This window comes from Hippoglossus stenolepis, chromosome 12 (assembly GCF_022539355.2).
Source record: "Hippoglossus stenolepis isolate QCI-W04-F060 chromosome 12, HSTE1.2, whole genome shotgun sequence".
Taxonomy (NCBI): domain Eukaryota; kingdom Metazoa; phylum Chordata; class Actinopteri; order Pleuronectiformes; family Pleuronectidae; genus Hippoglossus; species Hippoglossus stenolepis.
The window spans coordinates 9,560,683-9,585,643 of record NC_061494.1 but is presented as its reverse complement, the minus strand read 5'-3'; the positions used below and the strand labels follow the sequence as shown (position 1 = coordinate 9,585,643).

Genomic DNA, 24,961 nt, shown 5'->3' with positions numbered 1-24,961 from the left:
TTTGACGTCCTAGTATCGGAGACACTGGCTCAACATGACGCGTGATTTCCCCCACGTGTTCCAAACGCAGCATAGTGACATCATAAAGTACATGTAGCGTTCACGTGCACATGTAGCATTCACGTGCACTGTGAAGTAAATAAAATGGCATATAAATAACATGGCATATAAATAACATGGCATATAAATAACATGGTATTTAAACGACATAGAAAAGACAAAAAACATCTGTATTGGCTTAAACAGTATGGTGTTAGTTTCTAAGTTGCTAGGTGTATATAGTTATATATTTGTATATAGTTTTATAGTATCGTATTTGTCTTATTTTATTTTAATTATATTATATTAATATGTTTTATTTAAATTTGATCAATGCTCTAATTGCTCTGTTGAAACTTTTCATTGTTCTTACATGTGGAGATACAACTTGAAAACTTGTGATGGATGGACGTACACCAAAGTACGACATTTCTCAAGTTCTTATTAAAAACTACTATCTAGATTGTAAAATGATGTCAATTGGTTTATATGACGTCAGCGACTCAGCAACTCGTAGGGCTCCTGTACCAAACAACTTTCCGATATTATAAAATTGGAACAAACGAATTAAGTTCATAAAAATACATTTGTTGGAGAAAATAATCCTAAAGTAGACATACATAAGTAGAAGAAAAAAACCGACAAAGTAACAACAAAAATATTTAGTAACATAAAAGTGACTTGCCATTTTCATTATAGTGAATATGATTGTGTACTTGGTCATCAATGATGTTAACAAACCTGAGACAAGTTTATTCGTGTAGAATGTCATCTTATAAAAAAAAAGAGAAAATTTGAAAAGTATGAAATATTAAAAGAACTGTATTTAAATCGGAACGTGCAGGAAGTGAGGACAGGCCGCACGTTGACTCTCATGCGGACACACGCGGCAGGTGTGTGTTCTCAGAGAGAAGTTATTTTCAAATTCCAGCCTTTGCCTATTCGAGGACAGGGACTAAAGGACAGAGGAAAGGCCTTTTCTTTTGACTTCTCATATGATTCCACTGACAGAGACAGCCCAGCACTTGCATCCCAGGACGAGGTATATAACTTCTACCTGATTCTCGTCCTGTAAGCTTTTTTTTTACCTGCGTGTTTTTACTAACCCCTTCCTCTGCTGCTTCAGATTTTTCATGACTTGGGCTCTGATGTGCTGAAAGCTGCATTTGAAGGTTTCAACGCCTGTGTGTTTGCCTATGGCCAAACAGGCTCAGGAAAATCTTACACCATGATGGGTCACACGGTAAGTAAGGCACTGTCAGCTTTCTCAGCACTAGAAGGTTAAAGTGGCAACTTGCCCTGTAGCCATCTTATGAACATTATCGGGTTATTGCCTCTGCCAAGGAGGTTATGTTGTCACCCTTGTCCATTTGTTTCTGGTTGATTTGTTTGTTTGTAAGCAGGATCACGAAATCTACTCAATTTCCATGAAACCTGTTGGAAGGATGCCATTTGGATCAGGGACGAATTCATTACCTGTTTGTGCTGATCTGGACCAGGGGGCAGATTCAGGGATTTTTTTTTCCACTTTCTGTAACATTGCAAAATAGGAACATTTTCAACACAGTTTCCTAGAGAACAATTCATCGATCTTGATTAAAAAAAATCAGGCACAAAAAGGGACCTGATATCATAGCAGTGTCTCAATTCAGGGGCTGCATCCTTCGGAGTACGCGGTCTACCCGGCTAACGAAGGAGGCGGTCTTCATGGATCGGCTAAGCCCCTGAAGGGCAATGAATCCTGGGATAGGTTGAGCTAGGAAGGATCCACCTGTTGGAGACTTAATTTCTCCGGGATGGAAAGGCACTTTTGTTGGCCTGGAGGCCCCAGTCGCACCGCTGTGAGGCAATCAGTCTTCAAATGCAGCCTCCGAATGATGTGGCCCCTGAAATGAGACACAGCTCATGAGTGGGTGAAATGTAGTGCGACTTGATTTAATTAAAGTGGACTGTTGGGCCTTGGTCGAGCTGTAAACGCTCTTTCTGCTGTTCTATTTTCCACCTTGAATCTCAACTGTGGCCTTAAGGTTACAGCCCTTCAAACACCAGGGATCATCATGCAAGGGGTCAGGAATATTCCAAGCATTGAGGAGGTTGCATCGTAGCTCTAAAACAATGTGCACATAGCAGCGACTCCTCCACACCACATTAGAAACGGACTAATGGCAGCCTCATCAGACTTCCCTCCCCTTCTCTCCATTTATCTCAATGTGTTCTCCCCACTAATCAGAAAATGTGATGAGGGCAGCAACCCATAGCTTTTCTCTCCTCACCTTGCACAGCCATGGAAATTTCACATTACCCAATGAGGTTTCGTGCTTATCTACCAGGAGGCTTGTGCAAGGTCATCAGCGGCGCTGCTGTCAACATCGCAGATAATTATATATGCCTCTTAATGCTCACTATCTGTTACTTTGTAATTAAAACAAGAGGGCGTGCAGCTCCGAGTGGAATTGCTTTATGCTTCAGTAATTCCATATCAGATGAGCGGTTGTTTGTGTTGTTCAGTAGTCTTTACATGTGCTGAGTAGTGGTCACAGCCTCGCATAAACACTCAAATTAAGAGAATGCAATGGGAGCAAAATTAAATTGTCATGTAAAAGTACACTATTTGTAACACTATCGTTTTGTGATAAGAGTTCTAATTGCGACATTTTCTGCTTTTTGATGTGTCAGGGAGATGAAGGTTTAATCCCACGGATCTGCGAAGGCTTGTTCCGGGAGATATCTAATAGAAGCCAGAGTGATGCTGTGTCGTTCCGTACAGAGGTCAGGTAAGGGACAACCACACACACAGCAATATTTCTTTTTATCTTTAAGTCACGGTGCAGGGCTGTTACAGATTTACACATTTAATTAAGTGTTAAACTTGTCAAACACTCAAAGCTTTTTTTTGGTACAGAGCACATAGAGGTGGTGTGGTCCAGTAACACTACTGAATCCAAAGCTATTGCTTTACACAGAGTGATTAACTGATCGTAGATTAAATATAAAAATAGCATAGTCTTGCCATACTTAAATTACTAAACCAAAAATACGAATAATGCTAAAGGAGATAGCAGCTAACAGAGATGATGCCTCATCATCATGGTGGAGGTTTGTCTCATGCTATTGTGAAAACTGCCCGAAAGCAATGTTGCAAATATATGCAAGAAACAAGTAGAAGTCTTATTTTCATTATTATGAAATTACTCATTGAGCTACAGCACCTTTTCCTAAGTGTAACCAAAGGCTATGTGACTAACCAAACTGAATGCACATGTGGAATAAAAAAGCACACCCTGTTCTTTCTACTCCCTTTATCTGACGGTGATTAGCCTTTCGGGCAGAAATAACAATGATAAGGCAGTTTTCCGTTAGTGCGTTGTTCTGTTTTTCGTTATAACCTAACTGTAACACGGCCCTTTTTAAAGGCAGAAAAACATTAAGGATCGATTACAATCACAGTCTCATTATAATATCTCTTTCAGGTCTCAGCTCCGCTCTTAAATGATTATTGTTCGCAGATAAAAATTGAAGATGTGAATCTTGTCAAACTACTGTGAAAACATTATTGAGCCATTTGGTTTCATCTGTGCTGCTGGCACATTATTTGGGTTTAATTCAACTCCAGAATTGGGTTTTTATCTGCCAGGCCCTGCCAGGCCTCGCTTCAGAAGATGTTGAATAGCTCGAAAATGAGTGAGGGATGGCAAGTTTGACAAGTAACACAGTTGAATTGTAATTTTTTAGGATTCCTTGTACCCAGCAAAAGTGTGGCTCACACATCAGTCTCCAAATAGATTGTACACGTGTTGTCATCAGGTAAATTAATGTTAGTGTTCCAGGCAACAGCAGAGAAATCCAGTGTTTGCATCAGGTAGACAGGTTATACTAATTATTAAAAACTCTTTAACAATCCCGATGCACCCAGCATAGATTATGGTTTCATAGAGTGTAGTTTCCTTCATTACTTAATTGCTCATTTCTCTGTCACGGCTCCACTACTCACAGGAATGAAAATTTGTAATTTAGTTTTGCTTTCTTCTGAAACCTTTTACTGTCTTTTGTCTTTGTGCCATTTAATTCCACCGCTGTTAAACCTCATCATGCATTTTTTATTCTGTAATAAAGATTATAATAGAAGAATCAGAAGTATCTATGTTAATAATCCCCCCCGAGTTTAAAGATCGTAATAATGGAAGCTATACCTCTAGTCATTTAGAAACCATCTAATATCACAACCGGTCTGAGTTGTCAACACTGCCAGAAAACAACCTGCGTGGCTACATCCAGAGGATAAGGTTCCTGCCATTTCATTATTGTCACACATTCCTAAAGCCTAATTACTTCATGCTTTGCATTATTTTCAAATCAGCGACTCAGATTAGTCCTTTTGCTCAGTGCACGCACCCGCCACAGTATTGATTGAGGTGCTCTGCTGTTTGTTTATTCAAAGCCATGCAAGCAGAATGCAAGCACATTTTTGTCCGTAAACCCGCTGCTTCTATTTTCATGGTAAGTAGTAAATAGCAACTTGTTTTGTTCCCACCTGGTGCTGTGCCATTCACATATCTGCATTCAGACACTTTATTCATTTGTTCTTTTGTGGCCTTGGTGCAATCTTGGATCGGATTTCTGTGTTTCTGTCTCGGCACCAGCTATTTAGAGATCTATAATGAACGTGTGCAGCACCTCCTCAAGAAGAGAGCTACACCTACGGATGGTGGAGGTCTGAGAGTGAGAGAGCACCCCAGGGATGGCCCCTATGTTCAGAGTAAGTATTCAGTTATACTCCACAACCACCCCAGCTGAGCTTGAATGCATATGATCTAATACAGGAAACTACAACTTGTGTGTAGATCTGTCCAAGCACTTGATGCATAACCACAGTGACGTGGAGGATGTGATCACTGAATTCCGGACATTCTCCTGAAATTCAGATTCCTGAAGTCCAGAGAATGTCGAGACTCTAATGCCCGGACAGCGACATACATTGTAATATGATTGTATTCAATGTGGGTACCATGATGTTTGCTGCGTAGTCACTCCAACTGTTTAAAATAAGTCACTGCACTTTGCTGCACTTGATTTTTCATGATAGGTTTTGCAATCAGATATTTGCTTCAAATCCAAATTGTTTTTTCATCATTTGAAGAAAAAAAAAAGTCTGATCTGATTGGAAAAGACATGACTGTAACGAAACTCTGTATTGAATTTTATTCAGGATCTTAACAAGCTCAAAGTCTTAGTGCAAACCAATAACATATTTTGAGGATTAATATTTGTTAGTGACACTTTTGCTCTCACCTAAAGCTGGATGAAACATTTCATTTATTACAGGGAGTTTTTCTGAGTCAGTGTTTTCGTTCTGTGTGACTCCCCAGCTGACCTCAGCGTGGGTGGACAGTTGACAAAGAAGAAGAAGCAGATCTTCATTCCGTACAGAGACTCTGTGCTGACACGGCTACTTAAAGACAGCCTGGGTGGAAACTCTATGACTACTATAATTGCAAGTATGTACTTTATAGATGTTCATCATCTTTTTATCGTTTTTGTGAACCACATAATTCTTTTCTTTTTGTTTTTCGCAATACGTCCTCCCACCTCTTGGAATCAATATGTGCATATTTCTCCCTGGTGACCTGTAATAGCAGCCATTTCTCCTGCTGATGTGAACCACGATGAGACCCTGAGCACTTTGCGCTACGCCGGTCGAGCTAAAAACATAGTGAACTCTCCCACAGTGAATGAAGACGGCAAGGTTATCAGAGAGCTGCAGGCAGAGGTAGCCAGGCTCCAAAGGCTGCTGGAAGAAACCAATCAGGTCCTGCATATGTTCAAGCTCACCTAAAAGGCCAACAAGTACACAAAACTATATATGTTGACGGTCTCTTATTCAAAGGTTATATTGTCTGCTGGACTGTCTTTCACTACTCCAGGTCTCCCGTGGGGAGCTGTCTTCCTCTGTGCTAGTAGAAGATGAGCTGCATCAGAATGAGGCAAAGGTGAGTCATACTCTGTGCGAATGGAGCACAGGGGTGTTTTGGTGTCTTACTCTGTAAATAATGCACCTGTTGCTCCACCAGGTTCTTGTACTGACCAAGGAATGGTATAGTATCCTGCAGGTACAACAATTATTATTTCATATATTTAACAAACCAGACAAATGCACAGTGGCTGCACAATCTGTGATTTTGATTTGTTTTAACACTGAAAGATCAACCACAGTTGATCACAAATTAATGGATTTTTTTGGTATACATTTAATTGTGACATCTGTCATGCTTTCCTAATCCTTAACGTGAATAACTAAGCCCGGCATGTGCCTGTGGCCTCATCCAGACCAGCAATAGGAGCTAGTTTACCAGTTATTCTGACAAAGGCCACATGAGCTTTTGTGTAAATATTCTGGAGCCAGTTTAAGATAGGTTAGATTTTAGCGGCTGTATCTTTAAAATTTTGGACATGATGTAGAGGATAACAAAGCACTGGTTCAATGATCCAGTGGTAATTTTTTACTTTAATCAAATAGTATTTAAAGGTCAACCATATACTTACAGTAAAACCCTGTTTGTCATGATTTTTCTTCTTTGGTACAGCCACAATAGTTTGTGTACCTGTTGTAGGTTTTTCTTTCCTACATTGTTTTCTATGCCACCATTTTCCATTTAGCAATATGTCATAAACTTTTCTGTAAATCCAACATGCAAAGTTGGATTTACAGAAAAAGTTAAAGAATGATGTAAAATGATGCTGTTTGAAGCTTGATATAGAAGGATATTTAAAGAAATATAGAAACTAGAAGCCCACTGAGTGCACAGACTGTAAAGGTTTCATTCATATTAACACTAACAATCAACTGACCAGTAAGCTCCCAGCAGCAATTTTGACAGGTTGCTGCTTGTAGTAAGGACATCCTACCAGCTGGTGTCACTGCAGGTCTGGTGAACAGCTGCAGCCAATTCATGGACTGGAAATGCTAATAGGAGTAGAGTCAACCTGGCATTTAATTTAATTTTCCATCCATTCAGATTTAAAATGCATTCAAAAGCCCTGTTTGCGTAATGATGGTGAAGTTAGTGTGTGACAGTGTTTGGGGAAAGTGACGAAGAGAAAGAAAACAGGCGCACCTTCTCCTACTACCCATTGGTTTCTCTGAGGCCAGGACAGGGTGGCAGCATTCACGCAAGAACTCCAGCTGCAACCACACAGTTTACACTGAACACTTTTCCTCTGTTGAATTTGTGCCCAACCTCCCAAATAACACCAAATGTCATCTGTTTGGGTCTCATCCTGTTCAGCCAAGTAGCCTGTTGCATTATGCATTGAGCCGTGAGGCGTGCCAGTCATGACGGGCACGGAGTTACTTCTTGTCTCTATCATACGTGCCAGCAGTGCATTCTGTCTCTCTGAGTATTTGCATGGGTTTAAAGTATTGTGTTGATGTGGCCTTTGAGAGATGACACTGAATAGATTTGTGTATTCCTGGCTTGTAGCAGTCAGTAGTGATCCTGTAGGTCAGGAGATGAGTAATAGAAGGCAGATTGCTTTTATGAAGCCATACGTTTAAGAGGACGACGTGTAAGAATTTTAAATACTCTATACATGAATGTTGGTTATATATGTGCATGGCGGGCAATTAACATTCTACTCTGTATGGTGGTTAGGTGACATTTAGTGGCTCGACAGCCCTTTATTCATTACAGTGTATTGGAACTCATTAGCAGCTGTCACTGCTCCTAATTAAGAGGTCTTGATTATTGACATATGGCACTTTTGTTTCTGACTGTCTGGCATATTAATTAAAGTCTCTGTATTGTAAATCTGTTTGCATGGTCAACCAGTGATGATTTTACGCTCTGAGGCATCGTCCATCTCTGCTGGCAGAGCTGAAAAATAGGCCTTATTTAGATCTGCGCCCATCCATAAATGCACCTGATATGATGCATGATACGACGTGACACCCAGGAAAAAAGGGTCACTGTACTGGTGACTACACTGGTGTTGCCGAACCTGAAGTGTTTGATGAATGACTTCATGGATTTGACATTTGTCTTCATGGGCATTTGCATTCTGGTCAGGTGAAAAATGATAAGTGGGATTCCTGCACGGAAATCTGCAGAGACAATAGAGGTCGTGTTTCTACTTGGTTCAGTACAGAATTGGCTATTTTTTTTTTAAACAAATGGCATTCAAAGTTTTTTATCAAAAGGAATGATCCTTACAGTGTTACCCATAGTGCACGTTCTCCATCTCCAGCACATGCTTTTTAAATTGAGAGCAGTCTTCTCCAACTCTTCGTCTCTCTATATATTTTGTGTTTAATTCATTTGATTCTTTTGCTGAGAGCGAGATGAAATTTTCTGCTTGGGCTGTAAAGAGACAAGTACGAAGACGAGCTGACCAAGAGCGGTGTAAACAGAATTCTGAATTCTGTATTCAAAGCAGATTTAGAATGCAAAGTTATTCATCGTCAGCTTCCCAGATTGGTTACAGGGCATGTGGGGAAGAGAAAGTAATTAATATGAGATGGATTCCAGAGCTGCCTCTTACCAGTCAGAGGCGGAAACAGATTGAGGAAAACAAAATAAGGCAAGAAGAGGGTAAAGTGAAATGTTCTACTGCAGGGGTATTTATATAAATATATATATATATATACAGACACAAAGATGTGTGCGTTCACGTGTGGAGTTGCTCTTCTCCCTCCAACAAACCATGCGGGGAGAAACCTCCATTTCACTAAGATAAAATGAACTACAGTGGTTCTTTGATCCTGGTCGTCTTTGTATTTCCCAAACCCGGTACAAATCGGCACAAAGGCACAACTTAAGTTCTGAATGCTCTGAGGCTTGTTCTGTTTAATGTCAGTGTCAGCAGTTGCATACATCATAATCAGTCTGTGTACGATGTCAGGACTTCTACATGTTGTTATCAACAGGTTGCCTTTGATTATTCCCACAACAGGAAATCTTGGCTCCAAAACAGATGAACTTGATTTTCTTCATTAAATTCTTGAAAATGAGTTATTGCTCAGCGTTGTTGTTTGAAACACACATTGGGAACACATGTTAAAGGTGTCGTGTTCATGCAAGGACTAAACTCTACTTGCTCCAGCCTTAAAATCAACTGGTATAGACACAAGTTATAGAAATATTTGGAATTTCAGGATATATTGTCCGCACGTGCAAAATGACAACTATCATGGGACGTGTAGCAGAAGAGCTCCAGATGCATATAAAGGCTTATGGCTGCAGCATCAAGCTGATTACACAGCACATTCATATTAGAATACCAGAATACAACAACCTGATCTAGGCTGTTTTTACATGCAGCACATGTGCAAATAACAAAGTTTAGAATAAGAAACGGAAAGCACTGTTTCAGCTCATTTTTCTACAAATTAAAATAATGGAATACAGAATATAACCAATCATTACAAACAAAAGCCTGAAAACTGGCCATGTAATTCCCATTCACCTTTTTATGCATTATTCACTCAACCTTCTCCTTTTTCTAAAGAGTACCAGTCTGGGATATAAATGCAGCTCTTTCAAGGATATTAACCTTTAAATGTAACAGAGCAATTCACACGCTGAAGTTTTTCCTCTTGTTCTGAATTCAGTACCTGCTCATCTTTCCTGTTGGTAAGTTACTCTACTTGACAAGGCTGGTGGGCTGTCGGGGAAAGAATCAATGGCTGGCCTTGTATGGCAGTGTTTTGAAATGCATATTAACCAAGTCGGGAACCTGTGCTGTCAAAGTGTGCTGAAAAACCCATTAAAAATTCTGCCCAACCACAGATGATGGCTTTTAATGGAAGCCCAAATGCTATGAGCTTGGCTGCCGGTCTAGGCCGCAGTTAATTACAGTATGTCCACCAGCTGCCTCAATCTGCACGCAGATTTTTTTTTGTTCTCATCTCACACACACACACACACACACACACACACACACACACACACACACACACACACACACACACACACACACACACACACACACACACACAGAGACTGAATGACTAACTGTGTGGGTGTGGTGAGGATCAACTTTCTTTGGTATGTGTGTGAGTGAATATGAGGAGAAAATAAGAGGATCTCATCTTTTCGTGGTGTCTGAGGAAAGTGACACAGTGCATTATCTGCCCGGCTGCTCCTCACCTCTAATGAAGTCTGTGAAGAATCCCTTTTAATTAAGTACAGGGTCTGGGGTCGATGCCTCTCCTCCTTTATTAGAAAAAAAAAGAAATTTCTCCCATCTCGCAGTGAGCAACGTGCTGCTGCTGGTGGACACATCTCTCACTCCAGTCCAATATGAAACCGAGCAGGAGGTGGTTGAAATAGACTAGTTTATGCAGAGTGTTGGTTGTGAAGCCTCCATACAGTATATGACATTTTCTGCTCTGCCTCATGGGGAGGTACTTAAGATAATCCGTGGCAATGTGAAGCATTAGTCCACCAGCTTAGCAGAAGAATACTTCTGATGGGGCCTCTCATACTCGAGTAGACTCTGGGTTATTGAACCTCAGCTGGTGCCCGAGGAGGAAAAGGTTACCAGCCTTTAACACTTCCCTCGGGAGTTGGGTTTCTCTTCATGGCGTGTTTCAGTGTGTCTTTTTGAACTTTGCAGGTCATCCCAGGCCAAGTGTTTCATTTGTTGTTGAATAATTTGAGTTTTTACTGCAAAAAAACCCCCAAAATCATTCCATCTGCAGCCTGTCTGGCCTTTTTCTTAAGCTTAACTCATAGCTTTTTAGTCTGGAAGGAAATAATACTAAAATGACATTTCACACAAAGTTGAATCAATATCACCTCCAGACGGACACACGACAAGGTGGTGTGACTCATGCTTTATATTTCCTCAGCAACAATTGTTGGAGGCAGTGAAGCAGTTTATGGAGCAGATCAGAGGTTTAAGTGTGGCTGTCCTGTGCTTTAGAAATGGCTTTCAAAGATTAAATCAATTTCTCGACTTCTTATCGCATTTCTGCGGCGGTGCTGTGACAACGTTGAATACATATTTAGCAGGGATTCCTGGACAAGCGGAATGTAAACATTAATTTCTGACAGAATTTTGAGTTGTGATTTAGCTGTAGTGTTTCTCAAGGTGTTTTCAGATATGAACTCTGGAGAATGATTCTCTGCTCGGACGCGTTCACAGCAACACAAGTCTCCAGAGCGTTTGGGGGAGGGGTGGCACAGAAGCAGGACGTAACATATTAATTTCGCTGCAGAAATAACGTGTTCGTTTGCGACACATCAACACTGGTGTCGGCTCTTATCACTAAAAGCTCTCTGGACATCTTCGTACGGCACCACTTTTTCAACCTGAGATATTTGTTTTATTTGTGATTATTTATTTTTGCATCTGTCTGCAGACTTTTTACTCGAGGGCTGGCCGGAGAAACTTTGGAGAATGTCCGGAGCATCTCCCTTCGACATTTGCTTTCTCACATACAGCCCCTCCGGATAATGTCAGGAGATTATACAGAGTTCAGTGCATGTCTGAAAGCAGCTTTAATGTGACACTAAAGTACAGTATGAATCAATAGTTGAAGTGTTTTAATCTTATGAAAGAGACTTATGATGATTCATTTTTCAAGTTATTAACTTTCCTCATCTAATAGCAGCATTATTTCTAGGAGAAAAGGCCTCTGTAGCTCTGTGTTTAAGCGGTGGCATTTCCACATATAATGCACCGGATTTCACTTTAGTTTGACCTCATGCACTCAGACACTCAGACACTCAGCCACTCAGCCACATTGTGAATGACATGGAACTCGCGGAAGTTTGTTGATATTCTTTGAAGCTGACACACTTCACAAGCTGGGGAGTGTTTTTATTGCAACATACAACGTTGATAGCTATGTATCAATAAAGGCAATGGCTCGTGGTATATAACCCACCTGTGTGTAAGTGTGTGTGGGTGGTGGCACTGAGTCTGTTTCACTCGCTGAACACAATGTACAGTTTGACTCTCATCACGATGATCTGAATGATTTATGGTGTCTCTCTAGCCGTTAGCCACTCTGCTGCTTCATGGCGACACATGGTTGGAACGCCACTATGCTATGTGGCCTTCAGGGAAGGAAGAGCAGTCATAAAGAATTCAGTTTTCTGCTGGTTGCCATTAAATGTCTGTCAGCATTTTTGTTTTTTATTGTGTGCCATTTCAACTACATTCTATTTTTTTTAACCCACTAACTGTATATTCTCATGTGTCTTTTAGGCGGAGGCTCTGAGGAAACAGGGGAGTGGACTGGTCCTGGACTGTCAGCAACCTCATCTAATCGGCATCGAGAAAAATCTACTCAGCACTGCCATCATCCTCTATTATTTGAAAGTAAATGCAACATTTGCACTTAATATAATTCACATATTTACCTCCACCAAGGAGGTTTTGTTTTCATCTGCATTTGTTTGTTTGTATATTATTAGGATTACGCAAATAATAGACTTAACCAAAATTTTGTGGAGGGGTGATGCATGACCATGGAAGAATGGGATTTTGGTGTGACTCTGGATCAGGTGGTGGATCCAGGATTATGTTTCCACTGTCTTTAACATTGCGAGATTGGGCGTTTTAGAATAATTGATCTTGGTAAAATAGACATGTTTAGGGGAGTGATATTTATGAGTGTGTGCATTTTGCAGATTCAAATAAAAATCTGGATCTCGTGAATTTAAATGTCATTTCATAAGGAGACTGTTGGCCATTGGTGGAGGTATACAGCCTGAGTGCCATTCTAGATATCAATGCTTTTCCCAAATCATTTTCAACTTTGTCAACTGGGTTAGGGTTAGGGTTATGACCTTTGAACCCTCACTGCAGGAAGGGATAACCCTGGTCGGGAGAGACAAAGCATCATGCAGTCAGGATATTGATGAGTCAAGGTTACTGTGATATATCCCGAGCTGCTGTGTTTTCCACTGGGCTGAAAATAAGCAGCATTTCGTTGTATGCTTTCATATTTAATTGCAGTGCTTCATGGGCATGGGCTCCTCAGTGAACACTGTGTGCTTGATAACCGTGCTGGGTCTGTGACTCTGATCCCTCAGGAGGGTGCACTGTGTTCAGTCAATGGCTCTGTGGTCACCGGTCCCTGCCAGCTCACTCAGGGTAAGCACTTCTGCAAAGATTATATGCTTTTGATATTCTTATAATGAACGTAGGGGGGAGTCATATCTGCAATAATGAAGATTTCTCTCCCTCTTCTTCACAATTATTTCGTCAGCGGGAGGCAATAACACTTCCATCCATTTGGAATGCAGTTATATGAGATCACTGCATCGCATCTGCAAATGAAATCCACTTTATGTCCCTGGCTCCCCCACGGCAGCGCTCTCAGGACATGAGTGGATTGTGAACACAGCTCTCCACAGGGCAGATGCCATTTCTCTTACTAAACATTTTGAAGGGCGAGAGGCCCCAGACAAAGCTCCAGACAAAGCCCCAGGCCCTCCATTTAATTGGCAGATGGAGTTGATAGGGCCGACAGGTTTGAAGTGGGCCAGATCATTAACCTTTCAAAGGACAGAGCCAAGCCGAGCTGAAACTCCTGCACCCCTGAGCCGACCCTGCTTACCGGGGCTGGGAGCTTTCACTTCGTACTGCTTCCTCATCCACGCTGCTTTGCTTTCCAAAGATAAAAACTGCACTCAGAGCCAGGCAGCGCAGGGCCCGGGCACGCTAGTCTCTTTATAACCATTTCAATTTATCCAATATCCCCTTCAGAAATGGCTGCATCCGAAGCCATTTTCTTGAACAAATGATAGTAATTTTCAGTCCAAAAGCAGCTGGGATCCATTACAGAGTGTCTTCTCAGGTGCTTTGTCACTCGTCAGAAGTCATTAGTAGCAGCAAGATTAGTATTTGCTGTGGTGAGAGAGGGGGTGGAGAATGAAGACGAGACCTCGGGAAAATCTGTGGATATGGCAATATGAACGGGAGTCTGATATATAAAACCTAATATCACTTCAGTTCTATAGCCTTACAAGACTTCTAAAGTTTCCTCGGACCATTTTCTCCGGGTAAATCATCCCTCGGGTCCGGGTCCCCGGCAATCTCACTGGAGATTGTCTTCCTCACGGCAATTCATTCACTTTACCTCAGCAGTGGAGGATATTGTAGAACTTTAGAGACTTTTCTTAAGTTTTCACCAGTTCAGTGCAGAGACAGTTTGCTGCAATCCCACAATGACGGGAACATTCCCGTGGCCAAAGCATTTTGCTCCACACTTCTGTATGCATTATAAACACTGTGCCACACTGACAATGGTAAACTCTGTCCCTTTACTATCACTTGAATCCATCTAGAAACTTGTCACATTTTACCGTTACCATTTTTTACGGGTTATGTTTTTAAACTTTACAAGAAACATTGCCAACTTCCACCTCCCCACTCCATATCTCCAGTACACTGCCTTCTAAATTATTAAAGTAGAATTTATTGAATCTGTGAAGTGGGCTCACAGCTATATAATTCCAGTGCCGCCTGTTTATCTCACACACAGGCTCAAGTTGTGGCTTTTCTCGTAGCACCACTAGCTGCTGTAGTTGTAACCAGGAACAAATAATAATATCTTTAAAAGCAAATCCCTTTAACCTTAACATTATCACCAACCAAGGACTAATGCCCATCCCTAACTAGGTGACTTTTGCTCCTCTCAAGATTTAAAGGACCATTTTTGTCGAGGACTAGAACGCACTGTGAAACCAGCCCCTTAGATTAAATTTACGCCTCTCATTTACCCTGTTTGAGAGAATGAGAGAATAATCGTGATAATGAAAGCACAGCACAGGGAGGCTGGATGAAAAGAGAGATCATTACACGGAGCGATGCGTCCTGGAATTTAAAAATAATTATAACCACGGTCTGACTTACTAGAACTGAAACTAACACAAAGTAGTCTGTACAGCAAAGCCACAACTCTGCTCCCCTTAATTGAATAATGGGGATGCAGTTGCTCCACTTGCTTCATTGCTCAGGTGCCTATACTCGCTGCGTGATGCATAATTCAGTAGATGTGGCAGTTTTATACTAAATAGAACCTTTTTTTAAATGGTTTTGGTTTGCTCCAGGTAGCATCATACAACTCGGGAACTTGAACCAGGTTTAACCACCCGACTGCAGCTGCCCAGCTCTGAGAGAGAGAGAGACGCCAGGTACAGACAGAACTTCACACTGAGGTACTGTCTTTCAGCCACAGCTGCATTATCTGTTCTTAATATTGCACAAGCAAGTCAGCATCACACACTTTGTTTCCATAACTACCGACTGTAATACTTGCTTCCTTTAGCAAACACTGCTCGGGTTGAGCTCTGCTTCACACTCCACAAAACACAACCAGTGCAGATTTATCATCATGAAAATAAGAATCACTGCCGGTCTCTGCTGCTATGGCTTGTTTTTGCCTGTTGAGCATGAAACTCTGATTAACTGGCTCACAAAAAAGCAGCAGACCAGCACATCATGAACAGTCTCTCCACATTGTTGTACAGTGTTCGACCTCAGAGAGAAGGCCAGGTGCAGCGGCTTTCAAAACCAGAAGCTTTTCATCCATCTTGCAGCAGCTCCCTCCTGGCTCTCATTCACTTTTATGTGTTTTTAAAGATCCATTGTGTGAATGCACACTTGCTCCTGAAGAAAGCACAACCAGTGTTTCTCTCCGATAAGTCGTCTGGAAATTTGTGCTGCCAAGCCTGAGTGGGTTTGAGAAAAAAGTGTTGGGAAATTAATTCTATCATTTAAAATGGGTAAATAATGCTTAAAATGTCCATCCCTGGAAAACATGTAAACTTGAAAATGGCAAATTTAGTGCAGTTTTACATATAATTCCTTTCCTGTCTTGTCATCCATAGCTACAGAGATATGGAGAAATGCATTTAAAATGCATCTCAATAATGAACAGTCTAGAGTTTTTATACAGTGCCTATAAAAAGTATTATACTCATTTTACAGCATCAAATCACAGATGTAATTAGGATTGTTTTAATATGGATCAACAGAAAAATGCCAACTTTAGCAGCTTCTGCAATAGAAACTGAAAGTTAACATTTTGGATAACTTTATCAAAAGTTGATGTTTTGAAACCTCTGTTAATGAAGTGACTATGATGTGCGGATATACATGACTTCTACTGCTATACTACTCTTTGTATTTTCAAATGAAGTTCTGGTCTCATACATTTTCAGTGAGCTATATATAAATAATTTCAGCTCGGAAAGAAAAGGACTTGGTTAGTGAATAGACAAACTATAGAACGGACATTTCCTCCTGTGCTTCATAACATGTTATGCTGTAAAATGGATTCACACACCATTGTATAGTTCACAGCTCTACTTCTGCAGCTTCCTGCTCTGCATTATTAAAAATGGCTGTAACAGCAGAGTGAAGTACATACATCTAGGCCCTGCTATGTCTGAGGAGAGTCTTTGCTGTTAATTTTTAACATCTATTCCAAATGAAACACTTCCACATTGGCTCAGTCTGAATATGTGTGAGCACACCCAGACTACAGTGATGTCTGAAAAGTGGCGATTAAAAGTCTATTTCAGTAGTATCAAATTCTATGACATTCCCCTCTTGTATTGTAGAGATACTCTTTTACAAAGACTTTAAAAACTCCACCAGAATGGACCAGACTGTGTCACTGCTGCTCTCCTGCCAGCCAGCATGAATGACCCTTTCATTTTAGGGACATATAATAGTTTCATGCTGCTGATCCTCATTTTCTGAAAAGGCTTTGATTGTTCCAGATATGAGATTTTGATAATTCTCCAAATGCCGTTTAAGTCCTTCAGTGTCCCCTCTTATGTTCCGCGAAAAACCGTCATGAATACTGATGACATACAGAATATACTATAATTAAACCATTGTAATTGCAAATCTACCATAGGCAGCTGTCACTCATTACTGAAACATCCATCAGACTTTCATTTCACAGTGCTGTCTCATTTTGTCGTCTGCAGAGCGGGGCTGCTGTCTGCCTTGAGCCTGCCCCTGACTGACATGTCCAAATCCACAGAGAATCTGTACAAAGTGATGCTGCAGAAACCAGGGTGAGACTTACACAGACATGTGTGCACTCTGGGACTCAAGTACAACTGAGCTCCCTCCACCCCAATCTCCATAATACGCCTGCTTGTTGAGCAGCGTTTATCGGCTGCGTGGACCAAATCAAAGCCATAAATCAGGGCAGCATTTCTGTGTGGAGAGGTGCGAACATGCAAAAAGCCATTCTGAACTGTTTAATGCTGAGCCAGTGGAAATCACAGCAGGCATTTCTCCTTTAATGTCCCCAAATGGCCTCTAGTTGAATAGGTAGTAAACTGCCCAATGTCCCATTTCCAAAATCACTGCAGTGCACCTGAAGTTCAGCTTCATGGAAAATTTCCACTGTGCTTTGTAAAAAAATAAGCACTGATTGGAAGAGAGGCGGTTTAGTATGTGATGTTAAATTTCACATCATGAGGTTTACAACTGTGCCTGTTGACTGCAAGTCATAACATGGTTGAAAGCTCTGTAAAATCTAGTACTATGAATTTTGAGTTGAGTTTATTTGTCACACAACAGCAGTTATCCACAAATATGGAAACTTGTAGCCCACTGTGTACGGAGAAAGGCCTGTCACAACAGGTGGACATTGCATCTACAGATAAAACTAGAAAGGAGTATGGAGAGTGCATACCTCTGACCAGGCCTACCTAAAAAGTGTCAGGCTCCAAAATGAACTGGGCCAGTTACTCCTCCAAGGGTCATGCCCCACCCTGCCACAAATTTCATAGAAATCAGCCCAACATTTTTTGCGTAATCCTGCTAAAAGACAAACAACAATGAAAGCATTTATTTTGGTAAATGATATTATTTAGATCAGTTGTACAACACTGATAATGAATGGACTGATAGAGAAAAACAGACTTCACCAGTTTGCACCTGGGTTGTCTAGTTCCTCTTTAAAAATGTACCATCAGGATAAATTAAAAGACACTGTGCACTATCGCCAAACTGTGAGAGCCATATGCTAATGTGACATCTTTATTCTCTGCCACTGCCTTGGAACTGTGTGACAGGTCATTGATTTGTTAGTGTCCCAGTGTTCATTGAATCAGTGCCCAAAATCCAATTGACTCCCTGGTGATTCACCATCCACTGAAGAAGTGGTGAGTAATTTGAGACACGCCTATCGTCTCTAATGAAAGGAAATGCCTGAAGTTTTACGTCACGTGGAGCTGTCTGACCTGTAATTTCCCCTCACAGTGCTGTATCCCTCAGAGAAGCAGTGCTTCCAGTCAGGTAGTTCACATTGCTTTAAGTGCGATATCTGCAACCCTGACATTGTTTTAAAGAATAAATGAATCCAGGTGTGTGTGTGTAGAGGATTAATACGAGGCTGCTATTAGACTCTCTAAGTGGTAAAGGTGAAAGATGGAGAAGGGATGTCCGAGAGTGTCAGTGTCGGACAAAGAGTTTGACTCAAGTCTGTAGGCATTAATGGCAGATCAGTAGCAGGACTGTCAGACTACGAAACGGACAGTAAAATATACAGAGGTGAATATGCACAGCACACTGCAAAATTAGCTTTATTTAAATTTTTCCTGAAAAATGTTGCACGAAACTCAAATAGCAGTCAGGAGAGCGCATACCTCCGGCAAGGCCCAACAATCCCCTTAAATTCAATCAATCTGTACCAAATTTTACACACTCATCAGTTCCATAAATGTGCCTGATTTATTTATTTTTCATCAAGATCCATGAATGATTCCCTGGGAAATCAGTCAATATCTCAAAATATCTCACAATGTTAAAAGTTCCTGGATCCACCCCCTGATCCAGGTCTGTACCAAAAGCAGGTTTTCACTGACTGCACCCTTTCACCAATTTTGTGGTAATCCATCCAGTAGTTTTAGCGTCATCATGTTCAAAAACAAACAAACAGAGAACAAAACCTTCTTGGCCGAGGTCATTAATTGTGCCATTGAACTTATATATCCAGTTTTTTTAGCCTCTTACTTTGCACCATCATCTTTGCAGTAACTCGTGTTAGACACGGGGGGGGGGAGATATGTATTTTACCCTTGTTCAGCTTGTTCTTCACGTCCCAATTGCTGCAAGGGCATAATTGATGTTATGGTCTGCCCATCATCTTGGAAATAGCACTCAGTAGTAAATAGGAGCAAAGTGAATTAAAACGGAAGCTGTGAATATCCGTTCAGCTGTGGGAGTGACACAATATCAGTGACCTGACCTGCAGTAGCTTGAGGGGCCGCTCCATAGCAACAAAAGTAACCTACCCATTATCGGCTACATCAGCTGGACCACAAAGTTTATGACTTGAGAGTTTTGACAGAGAGAGGCTAACTGCACTGACCTGAACTTAATGCATGAGACCACTTCACATTTTATTTATCTAAGATTAAATCTATATGTATGTTATATCCAGCTGCATTGATGTCAGCTGAATGCAGAATTTCTCACCTGGCCTTGCAACAAGTCCACATTCTGTTGTAATAATTCAAATTCCAAGTACATTCACATTGTTAAATGGAGGGTTTTGCTCCTCGGCTATGATGTGTTTAATCTAGAAATACAAACTTTAGTGGTTGCGTGCTAGAGCAAGGTAATGTAGCTGGGTCACTGAGTGTGGCATTTATAAATATGCTGGTTTGCAGAATATGTCAATGGACAATTCCCCTTTGACTTTATAGATTGGTTTACGGTGAAAACCATTTTGGGGAAACATTAAATTATCCTCATATTCTTAGCTTTTAGTTTGGCAACTTTTATGCTGAAAACTCCCAGCAGGGGCAAGAAATGACCTTTTGTCTGTAATGGCAGGGTCCAATGCTTGTGTATTGTGTATAAATTCATGAGTGTCCTTAAGACCCGCTGGACCCAAGGCAAGTCGGGACACTAAGAGCTTCCAGAGTGGACCAGCTGGTATTTGTTCCATGCTGCTTTTAATGGTCTCCTTGGCTCCGAGAGTCCCTCATCTGACATCCCTCACAGTATCTTCCATCTCTGGCCAGAAAGCCAGTGAAAACTTCACAATTTGCCTTCTCCGGCCGCCAACAGGCTGTTGTTAGGTACTTAGATCTCTTAAAATAGCGTTTTTAACACTTCTTAACGTCCATCAGGCGAGGAACTCATGTGACAGCTACCACCTCCTGCCTCAAGTCATAGTGCAGCCACACAGCTTAAAGTGAGAACGAAAAAAAAAATATATTATATCTGTCTCTTTTTGTCAGTCGTAATTCTCTCAAATATCTTAGCTAGAGTTTCATAAAACGGAAAAGCTAAATAAACTGGAAATGTTGGAAAGTATAGTACTAGATGTTTTTTAACAGGTATGAAACACTGTAGGACTTCTTCGTGTGTACATGGTATGTTGACTAGGGCGAAGATGGAAGAGGAGCTCAGCCAACAGGAGGTAGCTCAGCAGCAGGTCCAAGAAAGTCTGAACAGACGTAACCAGGACATGAAAAGACTTCCAGAGGAAAGCAGTAGGGTTCCACATCAACAGAGAGCAGAAAAGAGGAAAAAGGGGGCAAGGATGGAAGAATCTGGTAATGGGTAAGTTAGAGGGAGACAAACTGTGCTGCCTGTGGTGACGTTAATGAACCTCAGTCATTCCACAACAAGAACACTGCAAACCTCTGTGTGATTGATGTATGCAACGGAAAAACGGTATCAAGAAAATCTGGTCAGCATCTTACAGTAGGAATACTTGCTGTTAACTTGTCGTATGCATGCGCAAGATGGCTGCTTTGCATATATCCTTTGTCTGTTTGGTGTGTGGGTTGTGCACGTCCTCAGAAATTACCCTGACATGTACGCAATTCAATGCCACATAAAGGTTGGGGCAGTAGCGAGTCCTTGACAGTCCTCATCAGGGACATGTCATCAGTGACAAAAATGGCAGAGAGTTTTGAAGACAAGCCATGTGACCATGTCCGGAATTGTCCACGTGTCTGATTTAGGGTTCTCACATAACACCTTCAATTCCTTGCTTTTCGCTTTTTCTGTCTTAAAATTAGCCAAATGTTAATCTCCTCGAGTGTCACCAATCCTGAAGTGCCAGGAAGATCGGCCTGATTCAAAGATTATAGAGCAGAGCGTTTACAATCTTTAGTCTAAGTTCTGTGATGTGCCGTCCACTGGAATCCTCCAGTAACACGCATAGTAAGCAAGTATGTGAACAATAAATTTCATGATGCAGATGGTTGCCTATGGATACGTGTGGCTAAACAGCAAGTATATCACAGGCCTTTTGCTGACAAGTGTAGGACATCCTTTCTACTGATCCTCAGGATCTGCAAAAATCCCTTGAAGCATCACTAGGACCTGAACTGTGTCCCTCTTGTAGTTGTCAGTTTACTGTCAGAAATGATTTTGAGCTGTATATTTGTTTTTTGCTCCCCCTCCAGAGTGCCGAGCATTGTATGTAAATCCCCAAATCAACATGCACAGATTCTATTTAATTTCACAGCTAGTAGAGTGGCTCTGATCCCATGCAGCCATTTGGACTGTTTGCTTTTCAAATCTAATGGATGACTTTTGTGAAGGAGGGGGTTGGGGGCTGTTGCAGTCTAGTCTTTTGCTGGCAAACTGTTTGAAGTCTCCAGTGTCACTCCACAGTAAATAATTAAATCTGCTTCTGAAAACAAAGAGCCTGGCAGCATGTGCGAGCATATAACCACGACTGTATTGTGCACATGCCTCCCCTTATTAAGATGCAGTTTTTATTTCCTGAGTATGAAATGTATTATTTCATTCTTGTCTCTTCACTGTGTGTTTCAGTCTGATGGATAAGCTGGATGCAGGCACGGCAGAGCCCAAAGTGCCAAGTAGCTGTCTTACATCCACCTCAACAGAGAAGCTCACAACTACAGTATGATTTCACTTTTTTTATACAGTTATTAAAAGCCCTTTATTTAAATATAACAGAAAAGTAAATGAAATCAATAACTCCCTACAATTAAATATAGCTTTTAATGTGTTTTTAGAAATAAATTATGCTGAAACACAGTTTGCATATAGTGGGACTTTGTTCGACAGTTTCCCTTCAAGACACTATATTAGTTGTAGTGTTAATTGTTTTTGTCTTTGTAAAAAACGGAATAAATGTCAATACCTACATCAGCCCCCCCCCCTCTGCCCCTCTAGCCAGGCCCAATACACGTTTTTATGGGGCATGAAATACCTTTTTCCCTTTGATTGTTTGTTTTGTTTATTATGCACACATTTAAACCTATTATACTTTCCTGTAGGGGTTTCAAAGAAATTACACGTATTTTGTGAAAGCATATTACAATGAGAGCACTTTGGAAATGCCTCTGTTTTCACATGTACCTTTTTGTTCCTCTCTCCATTTCATGCATGCACATGAAAATGGATATAATGAATGTTTTTGGAGTATTCAGAAATAATTGAATACATAAACAAACTCATGTTTTTAAAGGGAGCTGGTTGAAGAAGTTACTTTAGCTTCTTAGCAGTGACCTCAATTATTGTTTAGTATAATTCCATTCCAACAGGATTTTGAAATTATGGTTTACACTCATTGTGTCTCCTTTTTCTCATCCACCTACACAATGTAAACTAGGCCATACCTGGAAAATATCCTGTCCCTCACACTTGTTTTGAGTTGGATGGAGACACACTTCAGGGTGGGGTAAACACCAGGGATGGCCATGACCAGGATAGGGAGGTGTGTCATAAATCAAGGCCAGAGCTGATGTCTGAGAGGCCGTGGAGAGAAGCTCAGACTGGGGCTGGAGTTTCAACTTATAAGGGAGAGGAGGTTTGGTCAGGGGATGCCAGCCTCCAGCAGACAAGTGTCCTGGGCCCGGGTGATGGATGTGTCATGAAGCCAGAGGGGAATGCTAATGAGATCCAAGGTGTTGTGGCTGACGGCTACAAGGGGAGACCCGGCTCTGGTGGGAGCTCATTAGGCAGCACGTCCCACCTGCAGAGCAGCACAGGAAGCAGCTCCATGTCTGTCCTACCCCAGACCAGCACTCAATCTCAAATCGACAAAAAGCCTCTTAGCAGTCAGGCGCCCTGCCATCCACCCGAGCAAACAGTCTTCGAGGGCCAGTTTCGCTGTGGAGAGATGGATGAATCTGGACATTGGGCGGAGATCCCGGGAGTGTGTGCAACTGAGACTGCAGCAGCCACAGCACTCAACTCAGGACTGGGCTCTTTGGTTGGCAGAGTTTCGTGGATGGTCCAGGATGCGAGGCGTCTCCTTTGGAGCTCACACACAGTATTGCAGCAGGTCAGGGAAGAGGGACTTCAGCACTTTGGGGCCCGACATGTTGTCTCTCTGGCCAGGGACAGTAATGTTGTGTCTGTGGTGAAGGACAGCCATGTCTTCTCAATGGTAAAAGGGAGCTTTGTCTTCTCTTTGTTCAAGCATAGTCTCATTCCTTCCACAGTTGGATAGCTACCACATATACTGATGAGGCAGCTGAGATTATTAACCCTGACACCACACAACTACCAGTCCTTACACCAACACAAACCATTAGCAAAGCAGAAGAATTTCCAGATGATGCCCCGCTAATCCCAGAAGATATCGGGACAAAGAACGAGAGAATCGGGAATCTGCCTCAAGACATGGCTGATACAAACCATGGAGATAAACGGATCACAGAGCTGCTGCCAGTGAAACATATCAGTCAGCTGGAGGTTACCTCTGCATTTGAAAACGAAGAGAACTTCAGGTCTGTGCCGAAATAAACGGATTTCCAAATGTTCAGTCAAAGGTTGATTGAATTTCCTGATACCCTTTGGAATCTGCGACCCCTTCCTCTGCTAGACATGATGAATGTTTTACATTCTTTCATTTCCACACCAGTGATCACCTGCCAGAAGATTGTAGCTCTCTTTTGGCTCATTGTGGCTAAATGCAGCCAACCTGAGCCCTGTCCTGCTCTCCTGATCCTGGCAGAAACTGGCCTCTATACCCTGACTACAGATTCTGAGCCCCTGGTTTTGTTCCATCACCTCCCCTTGTTGCAGCTGAAGCAGGTACACAAAGGCTTAGCAGGCCAGAGTCTGCGTTTGATGGGCTCTACAGAAGAGAGCATCCTGGGGGTCTATACTCGCAGCCAGAAGCTGACCAGAGAGCTATGCTGGGCCATACTTTGTGCCATCTGCCCTGGGGACAGCAGGGTCTCTCAGCACTGCTCCACAGAGACTTGATGAGGATGTCTCCAGAATGGCAGACTCTTAACCTTACCTGACCTGCTGATGGAGGCTGAATTTAAAGTTTGCTGCCAGTTTCAGTAGAGTCTTGCTGCTCTTGTTTACCTTCTTCATTTTCACATGGGTCAAGAAATGGTCCCTCTAGGAGAAATACAGCTACTACTGTACACAAGTGTACAGGTGTGCATCAGCCCCAGTCCCCGCACTGAGCCCCTTGCCCAGCTTTTACTGACTGATACCCACCTTGGTCTGGTACAGGAAGATGCTGTCTTTCTCCCGACTCCAAGCTGTGTCACCGTGCAGCCCTGCCGTCCCCTATTCCACCACTTAACTCTTCGTCAGCGCTCAGATGTGCGCTGCGTGCTGGTGCATGATGAAGACAAGCGTGGAGCTGTCAGGCTGGATGTAATCCTAGCAAATGTGAGGGGCAGGGGTCACCCTGAAAGCGTGACTACGGCAAAACCCCGCCTGCACAAGCTTCAAATTCATCTCTGCATGCAGAAGTGTGGAAATTAACTTTCAGTTGCTCCACTGAGGCTGCCTGCCTGATTAATCACTTGTCAAATGTCTGATCAAGGACTGAACAGCCTGTAATGAACAGCCCAGTTTGAAAACTCACTCAGAGGGAGCAATGGCAAAAGTACATCCCTACAGACAGTTCAAAGAACGACTTCACTGTTAAAAAAACTATGGAAACTATGACCTACTTTGAAGTTTCTGCATGATTTGT

The 24,961-nt window shown here is 41.9% G+C and overlaps 1 protein-coding gene across 1 annotated transcript; it reads left to right on the top strand.

Annotated features, from left to right (window-relative positions):
* Positions 1-913: 913 nt before the first annotated feature.
* On the top strand, positions 914-24,228 carry LOC124854570 (kinesin-like protein KIF16B). Its single transcript, XM_047342391.1, has 17 exons — positions 914-1,081; positions 1,166-1,282; positions 2,716-2,813; positions 4,680-4,795; positions 4,881-4,924; positions 5,429-5,534; positions 5,676-5,845; positions 5,961-6,026; positions 6,108-6,146; positions 12,250-12,363; positions 13,080-13,140; positions 15,522-15,546; positions 16,992-17,081; positions 20,416-20,592; positions 21,820-21,910; positions 22,625-23,227; positions 24,046-24,228. The coding sequence occupies exons 1-17, from the start codon at positions 914-916 to the stop codon at positions 24,226-24,228; spliced, it is 2,268 nt and encodes a 755-aa protein (XP_047198347.1).
* Positions 24,229-24,961: the final 733 nt, after the last annotated feature.